The 12,526-nt window shown below is 50.6% G+C and overlaps 1 protein-coding gene across 2 annotated transcripts in view; it reads right to left on the reverse strand.

Moving 5' to 3' along the window:
• Window positions 1-7,427: 7,427 nt before the first annotated feature.
• PLXDC1 (plexin domain containing 1) overlaps window positions 7,428-12,526 on the reverse strand; it is a 63,413-nt gene continuing 58,314 nt past the window's right edge. The window contains exons 12-14 of one of the 2 annotated variants that reach the window (XM_078437203.2): window positions 12,464-12,499; window positions 10,059-10,219; window positions 7,428-8,801 (exon numbers count right to left, since the gene is read on the reverse strand). In XM_078437203.2, the coding sequence (XP_078293329.1) occupies window positions 8,682-8,801; window positions 10,059-10,219; window positions 12,464-12,499 (317 nt within the window). In that variant the 3' untranslated portion in view covers window positions 7,428-8,681. The remainder of the gene's footprint in view (window positions 8,802-10,058; window positions 10,220-12,463; window positions 12,500-12,526) is intronic. The other variant, XM_081791264.1, reaches the window with a different exon arrangement.

A 12,526-nucleotide genomic window follows, 5' to 3' on the forward strand; every position in this document is an offset into this window, starting at 1 on the left:
GATTTTTATGGTTTCAAGCCTCACATTTAGGTCTTTAATCCATTTTGAGTTTATTTTTGTGTATGGTGTAAGAATGTGGTCCAGTTTCATTCTTTTGCATGCGGCTGTCCAGTTTTCCCAGCACCATTTGTTGAAAAAACTGTCTTTTCCCCATTACGTATTCCTGCCTCCTTTGTCAAAGATTAATTGACCATATCATCGTGGGTTTATTTCTGGACTTCTCTATTCTGTCCCATTGATCTGTGTCTCTATTTTTGTGCCAGTGCCATACTGTTTTCATTACTACAGCCTTGTAGTAGATCTTGATATCTGGGATTGTGATGCATCCAGTTTTGTTTAGTTCAATCTGTTCTTAATTTAGGTTTAAAAGGAACTAGAAAAGAAAACCCAGTGCCTCATCTAGACTACTTACAAAACAGTCAGCCTTGGGTACTGAGACCCTCCTTCAAAATTAATCGCTGAGAGCAGTTTTCAGGGGTTGATTTCTGCGGAAATTCTGCAATATCCCTTTCTCATATTCCTCTTTTTTTCCCTCTAAAGAACACGAAACTAACTTAGTGTTTTGAAGATAAATATAGAAAGCTAAGAGTGAAGAGTGAGGAGACATTTCAGTGCCTGTTTCCTTTAGAGTCACAAGAGCCACCCCTTTGCAAGGATGTCTGTCGACGACGTCTGTCCCCACCCTGGGGTAAGTGGGAGGCTTTCTGAGAGAGAGATGCTGCCTGCTGAACAGGTCGCCCAGCAGAGCACCATCTTCTGGTGGAAACGACACCCAAACATACAGGCAGTAGAAGGTGCTAGAAAATCCATTCGCCCCCAGTGATAATACATCATGCTGCAGTTAGTAATTAACAAGTGAAAAAGAGGCAAAGAGGGGCCCTTGGGTGGCTCAGTCGGTTGAGCGTCCAGCTTCGGCTCGGGTCATGGTCTCAACGGTTCGTGGGTTCAAGCCCCGCCTCGGGCTCTGTGCTGACAGCTCAGAGCCTGGAGCCTGCTTCGGATTCTGTGTCTCGCTCTCTCTCTGCCCCTCCCCTGCTTGTGCTCTGTCTCTGTCTCTCCAAAATAAATAAACGTTAAAAAGAAGGAGGAGGAGGAGGAGAAGGAGAAATGGAGACCTGGAGAGCACTTTCTGAGTGCTCTGCAAATGCTAGAATATTTAATCCTTACACAGCCTGATGAGGCAGGTGCTCCTATTTTCATCGCTTCCGTTTAGCTGATGCTGTAAGTGAGCAGGGATATGGAGCAATTGTGTGAGGTGACAGAGGGGGCATGTGGCATCGCCAGCATTCAACCGAGGCCCAGGGGCACCAGAGCCCCTGTGCTTTACCCATCGCACATGCTAGCTCTGAGAACCAGCAAGCCTGGGCCCTCCTGCTTTCTCTGTGGCTGTGGGAGAGTCATTCTTGGCCTTCACGGGGCTCTGCTTTCCCTCTGTAAAACTAAGGGGTTGGGGAACTGGACAAAGCCATTCTTGTAATCTGGGCTCTTATGGACAAGAAAACATCAGGTAACAGTCTTTAAGATGTATGACCCAAAGGATAGGAGGAGCACCACAAGGGGGTTCATTTCTAGAGAGCTTAACACCTAGTGAACTGGGCGCCCCATCTGGGCGGCCTGAGAGATTTAAAACCTGAGGCGATGTTGCCTCTTTTGATCTAATTCCATTCCCTGGCTTCCATGGAGGACAGAGTTCACAGGGCCTTTGACGGAGGGCAGGCCTGACCCCAGGAACCAAAGCAGAGACATCGAACAATAGGCCAACTGACTTCTAGTTACCTTTGCCAAGGTTTAGTTACTTTGCCTGAGCGACCTAGCTGGTGATCTGGAGCAAATTTCCTCCTGTGCTTTGCACCTCAGTGGCCTCCTTGTAAGGTAGAGCTAACAATAACACCTGCCTCCTAGGTGATAATACAAATAAATCTCATACCACATTGCCTGGAATATAGTCAGCGCTTAGTAAATGTGAGCTGTCTGCCACCCGCCCCCATCATCTCAGAGGACAAAAGTAAATGGGATCAGGGCTTTTGTAAGTAAGTTTTGCCAATGCCCAATTTTGTTTGTTTTGGTTCCTCCCTTGCAAGGAAGAGGGCTGGGTGCTTGTCTCTGGAGGCAGAAGAAAGAGCAAAGGCAGCTGGGAAGATTTTGCTCAGTCCATAGAGGTCTTGGGGGAGAAGAGTCCCAAGGAACAGAGAGGAGTGTGGACCCTCTAGAGAGGGGACAGGGTGGGCCCTGGGACCGGCTGCCCTCTTGGCCTTGAGGAGAGGCTCTTTGAATCAGTTACTGTTCCTTGGGAGAGAGGAGTCCGGGCAAAAGGCTCACCATTAGGCACTTGATTCACCACATCTGAGTTTCTTGAGACCTGTGGGTCCTTGGGAGAGAGATGGGATTTGTTTTCTTGAGGATTTTCAGACTTTCCTCAGCTGGACCTGGTGAGCCTTAGATTATACCTTCTGGACCCTCCATCTGATCCCATGGTGGTGACAGTCAATTTCTGAATTGAAAAGGAAACACTGAAGCTGGAAGGGAAGGTTGGATTGTACGACGGGGAATGAATGATGAAATGTTATTGGCCTATATTCAGATATTTCTTTTTCAGTGCTTTTAACTTTATGGAAAACTGTGGGCATGATTTAGCTATCTCGAGGGACCAAATGTAAAAATGCCTCATGAACGTCAGAAAAATCGTCCCCCAGAGACTTTCTCTTTGGTTTTAGCAGTTCAAGTGAGGACTCCCCCTTCCCCCCTCCCTTCTCTCCAGCCTCATTGTGGCAAATGAAGTAATCAATTATCCTCCATTCAAGAAGAAAAATAGCACAGAGGCATGGTCCTTGTTCTGTAAAGCCTTATGGAAAGTGCTTCCAAATCTTGCGGAGAGGGTCTCCCAGGGGGGGACGGGGTGGAGGCAGCAACAATGAGGACCTTTTCAAGCTCTTGGGACTGTGGAGATAAATACCTGATAAGCTCACAGTTCCAGGAGCCAAGAATGAGTATCTGAAGTCATTGTTTTGCATCTTTTTGAGGCTCCCGACAGGCCTGGGAGGACTCCGTTTACTCTGCAGTCAGCTTCGACAACTGAACCGTGGCTGTGTGGTTCTGGTGCCGCCCTGTGGTGCACAGGCAATAACCTCTGATGGGAACCCCAAGTCCTGGGTGTGGAGATTGTCCCGGCTACTTAACTAGCTATGTGACCTGGGGCAAGTCACTTAATGGTACCCAGCACATGCCACACGGTAGGTGCTTAATGAGTATGGGTCAAAATTAATAAACAAACAAGTATAACCCCCCTGTCTGAACCTCAGTTTCCTCATCTAGGAAACGGGGGAATAATGCCTCCCCAGTGGGCTGGTATCATGTAGGTAAAATTGCTTCCTGGAAGTGCTTCCTAAACTTTCTTGGGTTTCACATGAGTCACCTTGGGGAGCTACTCAGGCGCAGATTCTGACTCAGGAAGTCTGGGTTGGGTGGGCCTGACTTCTGCATTTCCGGCTAATCCTTAGGGGTTGCCTATAGAGACCACACTTTGAGTAGCTACGTCCAAGACTCTAAAGTCCTTGAAAATTTTTGTACCATTTTTTTTTTTTTTTTAAAGTAGACTTCACACCCAGTGTGGGGCTTGAACTCAGGACCCTGAGGTCAAACGTTGCCTGCTCTACTAACTGAGCCAGCCAGCCCCGCCCCTGCCTACAGTGCTTGAAATTATTAATCTTATCTTTTCAGCCTGTGGAGTCTGGATAGACTCTAAGGCTAGACTAACCAACTGGTGCTAGTCCTTGAGAGGTTTCCTGGGACACAGGACTGTCAGTGTTAGAAACAAGAAGGTCCCAGGCAGAGTAGAACAAGTTGGTAACCTTATCAGGATAATGGAAAAGGAAGGGTCGCTTGGGTCTGAGGTGCTGTGTGAAAGGGCGAGGGTTGTGGGGTGGGAGGTGGAAGGAGGTGAGGCTGTTTGCTAAGAAGACGAGCATATTCCTACCCAGAGAAGTTGGGCGACTTGGCCCACATCACACAGCTTCTCAGGGACAAGGCTGGGGCTATAGCTCCCACCTTCTGACCGGCTACATAGCTTAGTCTTTTCCTCACCAGCCTTTGTGGCCTTCTCCAACTCATTCCTCCTTACTTGGCGACGTGGCATGTTTATTTATAAATCAGCTTGTTTGGAGCCTGAAATTTGGCATAGCTAATTTTGGCCGTGAGGAGTTCAAATTTTTCCTCTCTCTGTTTTGGTCTGCCTAATGGTGTTTTGTGAACAAAAAAAACGCAGAGTGATAACACAAAGAGGCCGCTCAAGTGGTCTGACCGGAAGACATCCAGAAATGTGGCAGCCTCCTCTTCTGCAGATTGATTTTACATCTCTAGATAGATTAGAAACCCGCAAGGGTTACTTCCAGGGATTTACATACCCCAAACAAATAAATAGCTGGGATCTCTTTCCAGACTGTTTCTCCCGGAGGTAGGATGGGAGGCTGGGGGAGGACCCCTGATGGGCAGGTTGCTGGAGTGCTGCACCTACGCTCCTTAGTGCAGGAACTTTGCCGGGAGCAGCGATGTACAGGAGGTACTCAAAGTTCTTGGCACTTTATTTTGCACACAGCAGAAGTCATAGAAGAAAGTTGCTTTTTTATTATTAACACTGAGTGTAAGTTCAGGTAGTTTTTTTGTTGGGAGGTGGGGCAGGGGAAAAAGTGGGGAGAGAGAGAGAGAAGGAGAGAGAGAGAAAGAAAGAGAGAGAGGTTGGCTGCATTTGATCTGTGACGCTCCCGGGTGTGGGTTCCCAAGGCCAGGGAGCCTGAGTGCAGCCCCTGACTGATCAGTGCTCTGTCCAAATCTGTTATCTTTTCCAGGACTGGGAGAAGAGAGTCTTAGCCTTGCCCACAACCAGATGAGTGATCAGTTCAAGTGTTGAACACTCTGCTTTTCAAATAGTGTGGTGGGCTGGTGGCTTTTGCCACTGCCTTTTTTTTTTTTTTTTAATGTTTTTTAATGTTTATTTATTTTTGAGAGACAGAGTGCAAGTGGGGAAAGGGCAGAGAGAAGGGGAGACACAGAATCCCAAGCAGGCTCCAGGCTCTGAGCTGTCAGCACAGGGCCCAGATGAGGGGCTCAAACTCATGAACCGTGAGATCATGACCTGAGCCAAAGTCGGAAGCTCTACTGACTGAGCCACCCAGGGGCCCCAGCTTTTGCTACTGTCTTAAGCCTGAGCACAGCTACAGCTCCATCCAATGTTTTCAGCAACAAAATGTACATGTGTATGCACATATGTGTATGCATGCCTAAATATATACACACACAGGGGAGCCCTGCTAAGACACACAAATTGAAAAACTTCTAGTGGTCCATAGAGGACCTCTGATGGTGACAAAAGAACATTCTCAACCTCAGGCTGCAGGCTGAGACATGAAAAAGTGGCCTCTAGTGTCACCGCAGGCCTGTTGGCATGAGCGGGTGGCACTTGATTCTGGTGGGGGGGAGATGGCCAGTCATTCGAGTTTGGAAACCTCGTCTGCAATACCTGGGGCATTCCTGGTGCTGGGGTTGATGGCTCAGCTCATATGTTCTAGAATCCGAAACCCCAGGACCTTCCCGGACAAGCCCGCACATCTGGAGGCAGCAGAGTGAAGGAGTATGGTTGGTGCTGTTAGCCTGACCCAGGGCCCCTCTCACACCCGGCCTCTGCATTCCTCTTCTCCCCTCACACGGGCTCTCTTAAGAGTTCTGGTATAGGGGTGCCTGGGTGGCTCAGTCAGTTAAGCGGCCGACTTCGGCTCAGGTCATGATCTCACGGTTTGTGAGTTCGAGCCCTGCGTCGGGCTCTGTGCTGACAGCTCGGAGCCTGGAGCCTGTTTCGGATTCTGTGTCTCCCTCTCTCTGACCCTCCCCTGTTCATGCTCTGTCTCTCTCTGTCTCAAAAATAAATAAACGTTAAAAAAAAAAAAAAAAAAAGAGTTCTGGTATAAAACAGAGCTTCCCTGAAAACTTCCGATTTCTGGATACGACACAGCTTCCCAGAGCCCTGTTTCACAGAGTTGGAGCTTCCTGTCGCCGCGGTGAACTTCCACGGATCCTGCCCTCCCGCCCCGCAGTGAGATCATGGTGAGGACACCCAAAGGCACCACGTGGGAAAGGTACCTGCCAATGACCTGCTTTCCTAGGAGACTATCTGCCTGTGGGACAGAAGGTCCTGGAAGTCTGCAAGCCCTCTGTGGTTGATCGCGCACTTATGTGAGGTGCTACTGGCCTTGCTGGACTGTCACCCACACGTGGAGGGTTGACCACCAGACCCCTGTGTCTCCTTCTGGCCACTCATTCTCCAAGTGAGGTTCTCTCGAGCACCCCCGCTAACCTGCTCTAAACCTTGGCGTAAAACTCCCGAGTCTAAGAAATGCTTATCTTGTCACAGATCCTAAGGGTAGCCGGGAACTGGCGTTAACTCTGTGAGATGCCTGCCTCTATAACTCAGGAGCATTGGTTATGTGTTTTGGCTCGAGAAATCTAAAGACTCTTCATGTCCAGGGGCCTCTCCTAGTGACACATTTTTAGCTCTTTTTGCTGTAAACAAACAAGGCCACCTGCTGCCAAACGGCTCCACTGCCGTCACCACTGTCAACACAGGGGTCAGCCGGGCTTGCTCTGACCTGGTAGAGGCATCCCGAGTTTTCTCCACCTGCGGGGGCTACGGCACAGGCCTCACCGAATCCCCATGCCTTTCTTCATTCTCCATGTTCTTTCCCTTCAGGAATCCTGAACAGTGGGCAGAGCTGCCACTTGGGAAGAAGCTTGCTGGAGTTTGGGAGGGGGGCGAATGGTGCTGTGCCCTGCATTGGGCCACAACAGAAACTGCCCCACTGGCTTTTTTAGACACGTAAAGGTCATAGATGTTTTGCTAGACAGGCAAGGGCAAAAATCACCCTCCTGCCAGCCGGGAGTGCTGGGAGCCCAGCTCATTTTAGCGCCTGGGCTGGCCTGGCTGCTCTTCTCTCATTAAGAAAGCTCAGTTATAGACCTTTCTGTCCTTCAGCAGCTTGGAAAGGACCCCTATTCTCTTGAGTGCACTTTTTTTCTTTCTCAGATTCTGACCCTCTCCATAGCTCTTCCTTGTCTGGTTTATGGGAAAATATTTATATGCATATATAATATATATTATTATATATTATATATTATGATTATATATTATATGCATATATTATAAATATAATATATATTATATATATATATATATATCCAGCATTTTCCCCACGTGGCTGTCAATAGTGGCCTCACTGAGGATAAATCACGAAGCATCTGGAAAACATTGGGTCAAGTGTTCCCATGTGTCTGGTTATTGGCAGACTCCCTACCCCCACCTCAGGAGGCCTTGTACTTTAACTTCTTTCTTCTGCAGTGTCCCGGGTGACACACGGCAATACGCATAAAAGGGCGTGACTAAGTAGAGGTTGATTTAGCATTTATTTGCTGCTGCTGTTCTTTACTTTGAATGAGGTTGAGCTATGGATTTTAAGTGTAAAGGCTCTTCAGGAAGCAGCCACAATTCATCCCTGGGACAGAATTCCCTTAAAACCAGGTGAAGTTTGCGAGCCTAGCTCTTTGCTCCAAAAGCTTCCACCGGAGCTGGAAAAAGATGGAAGCCACTTTCCAGGTCAAGGTCGCGTGGAAAGTCCTTCCTGCCCGTGCCGGCTTCCTCTGGCCCATCCATTCCGGCCGCTTTGCTCCTCAACAGAATCCAACTGAAGTTCCCTGCCGAGTAGGTCTCCAGAAGCCCTCCTGCCACCCTGTTTCTTCTCTTTTTAATGGCTAGAAACATTCAGCTCAGAGGAGGAAAAGAATTAGTCTGGCAGGCCCTGCCTTTGAAGGTACCTGCTGACACTGACAGGCCAGGCCAGTGAATTCAATGGCCGCCGGACGTGCCATTGGAATCAAGAGCCCCACACCGCGGATGCGGCCACACACAGCACGGCTCGCCAGGCCAAGGCTGGGCCGCAGTTGCGGTAAAGGCCATGATGTGGGCTGCACGCACGTTCGTTGCGGAAGGACTGGTTGCCAGCAGAAAGGATAAGTCAGTCGAGAGAGGGTAAATGCAACTTTCCCCCCCAGTTGTTTTGTCTCCTCCCATTTGGCTTTCCTCTGATGACAACCTGCCATACAAAGCCATCCTGTGCTTAACAGATGGATAGAACTTCTTCAGACTTCCAGAACCACAGAGGCTGGGGAAAATACACTGAATCCATAGCCATGAGGACCAGCTCTGGAGTCTATGGACCCTGGAATGGGGCCGCCCCAATCTAGAGTTTTGGCCTCTGTGTCACACGGAGGGGCGTTAGGCGACCGGAGCAGGGTGTCTGGCCATCTCCAGGTGGGAGGGGCCTCTGGGGCAGTACCACCGAGGAGACCACTGAGAGACCGAGAAGGGGACAGAGACCCCTTACATCAAAACAGGATGAAATCGGGTTGTCATCCCTTAAAAACCTCACGTGGTTGCTTTTCTGCCCCCTGCTTCAGGATATGGGGTGTGATGGCCAAACTGTGGCTCTGGCGACACAAGCCATGGTCTCATCTTCATCTTCCCAGCCAGGACATGTTCAGAGGAAGCCAAGGAAAGTCACTTCTCCGCTTTGCTTTTGACTGGTCTTTTCTGGGGTCCCGGGGTCTTCTTTTCTGTCCTTCCAAGGGGAGACCGGGTGCTCTCAGCACTGTTCAGCCTCCACGAAGCCCTCCTTCTCGTGGCCCGAGGGCTCGACCTCCGTGTAGGTGGCGTGGTTGGGGTGGTTGCGGAATTTCACAGCTGGCCAGTGGTGAGGTCTCCGCTGTCGGGGGCACAGACGCAGAGTCAGCGGGCACGGCCTCACCCACCTGGGACTCCTCCACACCCCCAAGGACAGTGCTGAGCACCGAGACTCTCTTTACAAGGGTGCTGGGGGCCTACTGTGAGCCAGGTGGAGTTCAGGGCCCTCCTCCCCAGAAGCCTCCCCACTGTGATCCATCAACAGCTGGGAACCTTCCTGGGAGCCCGAGGAGTTTGAGAGGAGGTCATTTCGCCGCTCGCGGCATTGACTGCAGGACTGTAAGAGCCTGAGCAACGTACCGCATGGAGCCCTGAGACTGAAAAGTGAGGCAGTAGGTGAGAGATGGAATGATCTGGGAGGTTCTGAAGAAGCCACGGCAGGACAGGTCCTGCAGCAGAGTCAGCTGGGGAGTTTGTAAACATGCAGATTCCTGGACCTACTTCAGACCTACTCTGTCAACATCCCTGGGGCTGGGTGATACTTAAGACTGGTTAGGGCTTACAAGAAACAGGGGCTTCTAAACAAAGAGGAAAGCCCCTCGCAAGCACCCACCTGCGCCTCTGATTGATGAGGTCAATGGGCCTGTGACCTTTGTGGGGAAGACTGTGGGCACAGAGGCAGCACTAATGGACCAGAGGCAGAGCTGGGAGGGACTGAGAGCGGAGGACAGGGGAGGGAGCTGCTGAGCCCCCGTGGCCCAGAGAGAAGAGGGCTGGCTTTTACTTCCCCCGCTGCACTTTGAGCTGCTTCTTCTGAATTCTGAGACATTCCAAACCATAGCATCCTCAACGAAAGCTCCCAGAGAGAGCAACTCTTAGGATTATCATGCCTTGTCAATTCTAACCTAAAAACCCCCAGAGCAGGCAAAGAGGCAGAGATCCCGGTTCCATTATGGCTTTGAATAAACACCAGGCCTGGAATATGGGGGTGAGAGACCACAAATCATTAAGGAGGGGCTGCGCAATCCCTAGTGATTTCTCTTTCTTTCCTCTGGAGGCTCTTCTGATTTCAGAAATGGGGGAGCAAAGGCAGACGGGCTGTTCAACAGGACAGGAGGGGTGCCGCACTCCCGGGGGAGCCCTCGGGGTTAGGGACTAAAGGGGCACCAGCCAGTGCACAGTGTGCAGGATGGAGTCAATGAAGTCTCCTCAGATTGGAAGAGGAGTCGGACATGTGGGTGTGAGGCGTGAGGTGGGGAGAGGCAGGTACCCAGTGGCTGGGGAAATGCTGATGCAGAGGCAGACAGACAGCAGAGCTGTGGCCAAATTCAACACTGACCTCGATGAAGAAAAGCGCAGCGTTGGAGGTGGGGTGGCCGTTGATGTAAATCCCAGCCAGGATGATGGCTGCTACCAGGAGGACGGCCAGCACGATGCCCACGATGGTGCCCAGGTGCACGGGGGGGCCCTTTGTCTTGGGGGACAGGTTGTTCTGAAGGCCTGTGGAGAGACCATTTAGGGTAGGGAGTGGCCACAGGGGAGCAGGGAAGGTGGGGCCATGAAGCCCCAGGTTCTGACAAAATCTCAGAGATGAAATCTAGAAGAACCTCAGGGTCTGCTTATGAAATATGTAAAAAGGTGGGGAAGGAGTGGGTGGTGTCATGAGCATGGCATTTATGTTGCCCTTGGCATGGTTCAGGTGGTTTTCCAAAACCACTTAAAAGTTGCCCAAATTCCTAAAACGGATCGCAAGAGAAGTTTTTTCCAATACTCGCGCCACAAGTGCCTTTAAGGAATCCTCAAAGGGTATGAGATGGTGAGGAGTTTCGGATCTGGAGTATGGCGGCATGTTCAAATCCAGGGTGTGCTAACTTACTAGCTGCGTGACTTTGGGCAAATTATATAACCTCTCTGTGTCTCACTTATCACTTCTGTCGATGAAGGATAATAATGACTACCTAATAGAGTTTTTGTAAGGGTCAAAACTAGACAATTCACGTCAACTGCTGAGGACCAGGGCTGGTGTCTTGGATGACCTCAGTGTTAGCCATTATGATAACAAAATGACCATATTTTCACTTGTCACTGTCCACTACCAGACTGTGGCCTCCTGGAGGGCAAGGACAGTGTCTTATTCATCTCTGTGTCCTTAGCTCTTAGGAAAAATGGCGGGCCTCATGGTAGGAGCTCAATAAAAGAATGAATCAGGTCCTCTGAAGGCTCATATACCAGGAGGCAATCTCTGAGAACACCCTGAGCATTTGAGATACATCCCAAGGAGGAGACTGAGTATTGCCGTAGACTATCAACCTGGAATGTCATCTAGTCCAACCCCTTTCTTGTACGGCTGGGATAATGGAAATACAGAGAAGTAAAGTGATTTGCTCAAGGACACAGTCACGCCGACCACTAAGAAGCCCATGTTCCCTTATTGCCTGCGGTGGCTATTTGTTTCTGCTCCCTACCCTAAAGGGATGTGGAGAGAACGAAGTAGAAAAAGACAGATGAGCACATAAGCAAAAGAAATCATTTTTCTTTTTTAAAGTAGGCTCCATGCCCATTGTGGAGTCCAACACAGGGCTCGAATTCACGACCCTGAGATCAAGACCTGAGATCAAGGGTTGGATGCTTAACTGTCTAAGCCACCCAGGCGCCCCTCAAATCCTTTTCACAGAGCTAGTGGGTGGAATGAGAATCAACAGGAGGTGGGGATTTTTAATGGGATGTTGCATACATTCCAATCCTCGCCCTCCCCAACCCCTCTTCTCCGTAAGCAGAGGAAACCCAAGTAGGGAAATTGTCCCCGGGGCACTCCGATGCATGGTTAGTGCCACTATCTGCCAACAGGTGGGACAGTTGAGGTGACACACCCCAAGCTAGCTTCCCCTGACCTGGCAGTCAGCCCGCAGCCCAAAGTGACCCTGGTGATCTGATGGTCAGGGTTTGGGGCTGATGAGCGTGTGGTGCAGAGCAAGGGGAATGTGGCCCAGCCCCCGCCCCAGACACACAACACACACTCAAACCAGCTGCCCGCAGAGCAGTAATGGCTTCACCTCTGGTGGGAGACTGGATCAAACCATGCTGCTTTAACAGCCTCTCCTCTCCTGCGGGAACCCAGGACAACAATCTCCCAGTCCCTAGAGCTGGAAGGTATTTTCATCTCCCCCGTGCAGTGGTTGCAGCAAGGGCCAGAGCTGGCTCTGGGCAAAGGGCAGGGGAGGTGGGCCACATCACATCACCGGAGAGATTATCCTCCCAGGTAATCTTGGGAGCAAAGGACCCCAACTTCCGGCGCCTACAAAAATTGGGGTGGACAACTTTTGTGTACTCTCTGCCAACCCAGGCTGGGAATCAAAGGAAACCTGATGTGGGAAAAGCTACTCTCCACCCCTCATGGACCATGAGGCCGGTGGGGACAAGAGGCCAATGGTGAGGGGCCCCGCGCTACCGTGCCTGCTCTAGCTCAGCCTTTCTCTCCTCTCGCTGCTTTCAGGACAGTGAGGATTCAAGACAGATCTACAGGAGGTTCCTGGCTGATGACAAGTGTCTAGACACATTCCTTCCATCTAGTGGGCCCCTGCCCAGGAGCCCAGCAGGAGGTCTGGGAAGCTCAGGCTGCCGTTGCTCCCCTCCTCCCCACCTCAGAACGGAAGCAAAGAGGCCAGGTGACTGATGCACCCTCTTCTGGGGGGTAGTGGGGGTAAGGGGTGGTCCAAGGGGCAGGGCAGGCAGCTCAGTACTCACCATCTCCTCCTGCATAGGGATTCAACTTGGTGTCGTCTTTAAAGAGGAGAGAAGGCATAAGAT

Source organism: Panthera onca, chromosome E1, assembly GCF_046562875.1.
Source record: "Panthera onca isolate mPanOnc1 chromosome E1, mPanOnc1 haplotype 2, whole genome shotgun sequence".
NCBI classification, from domain to species: domain Eukaryota; kingdom Metazoa; phylum Chordata; class Mammalia; order Carnivora; family Felidae; genus Panthera; species Panthera onca.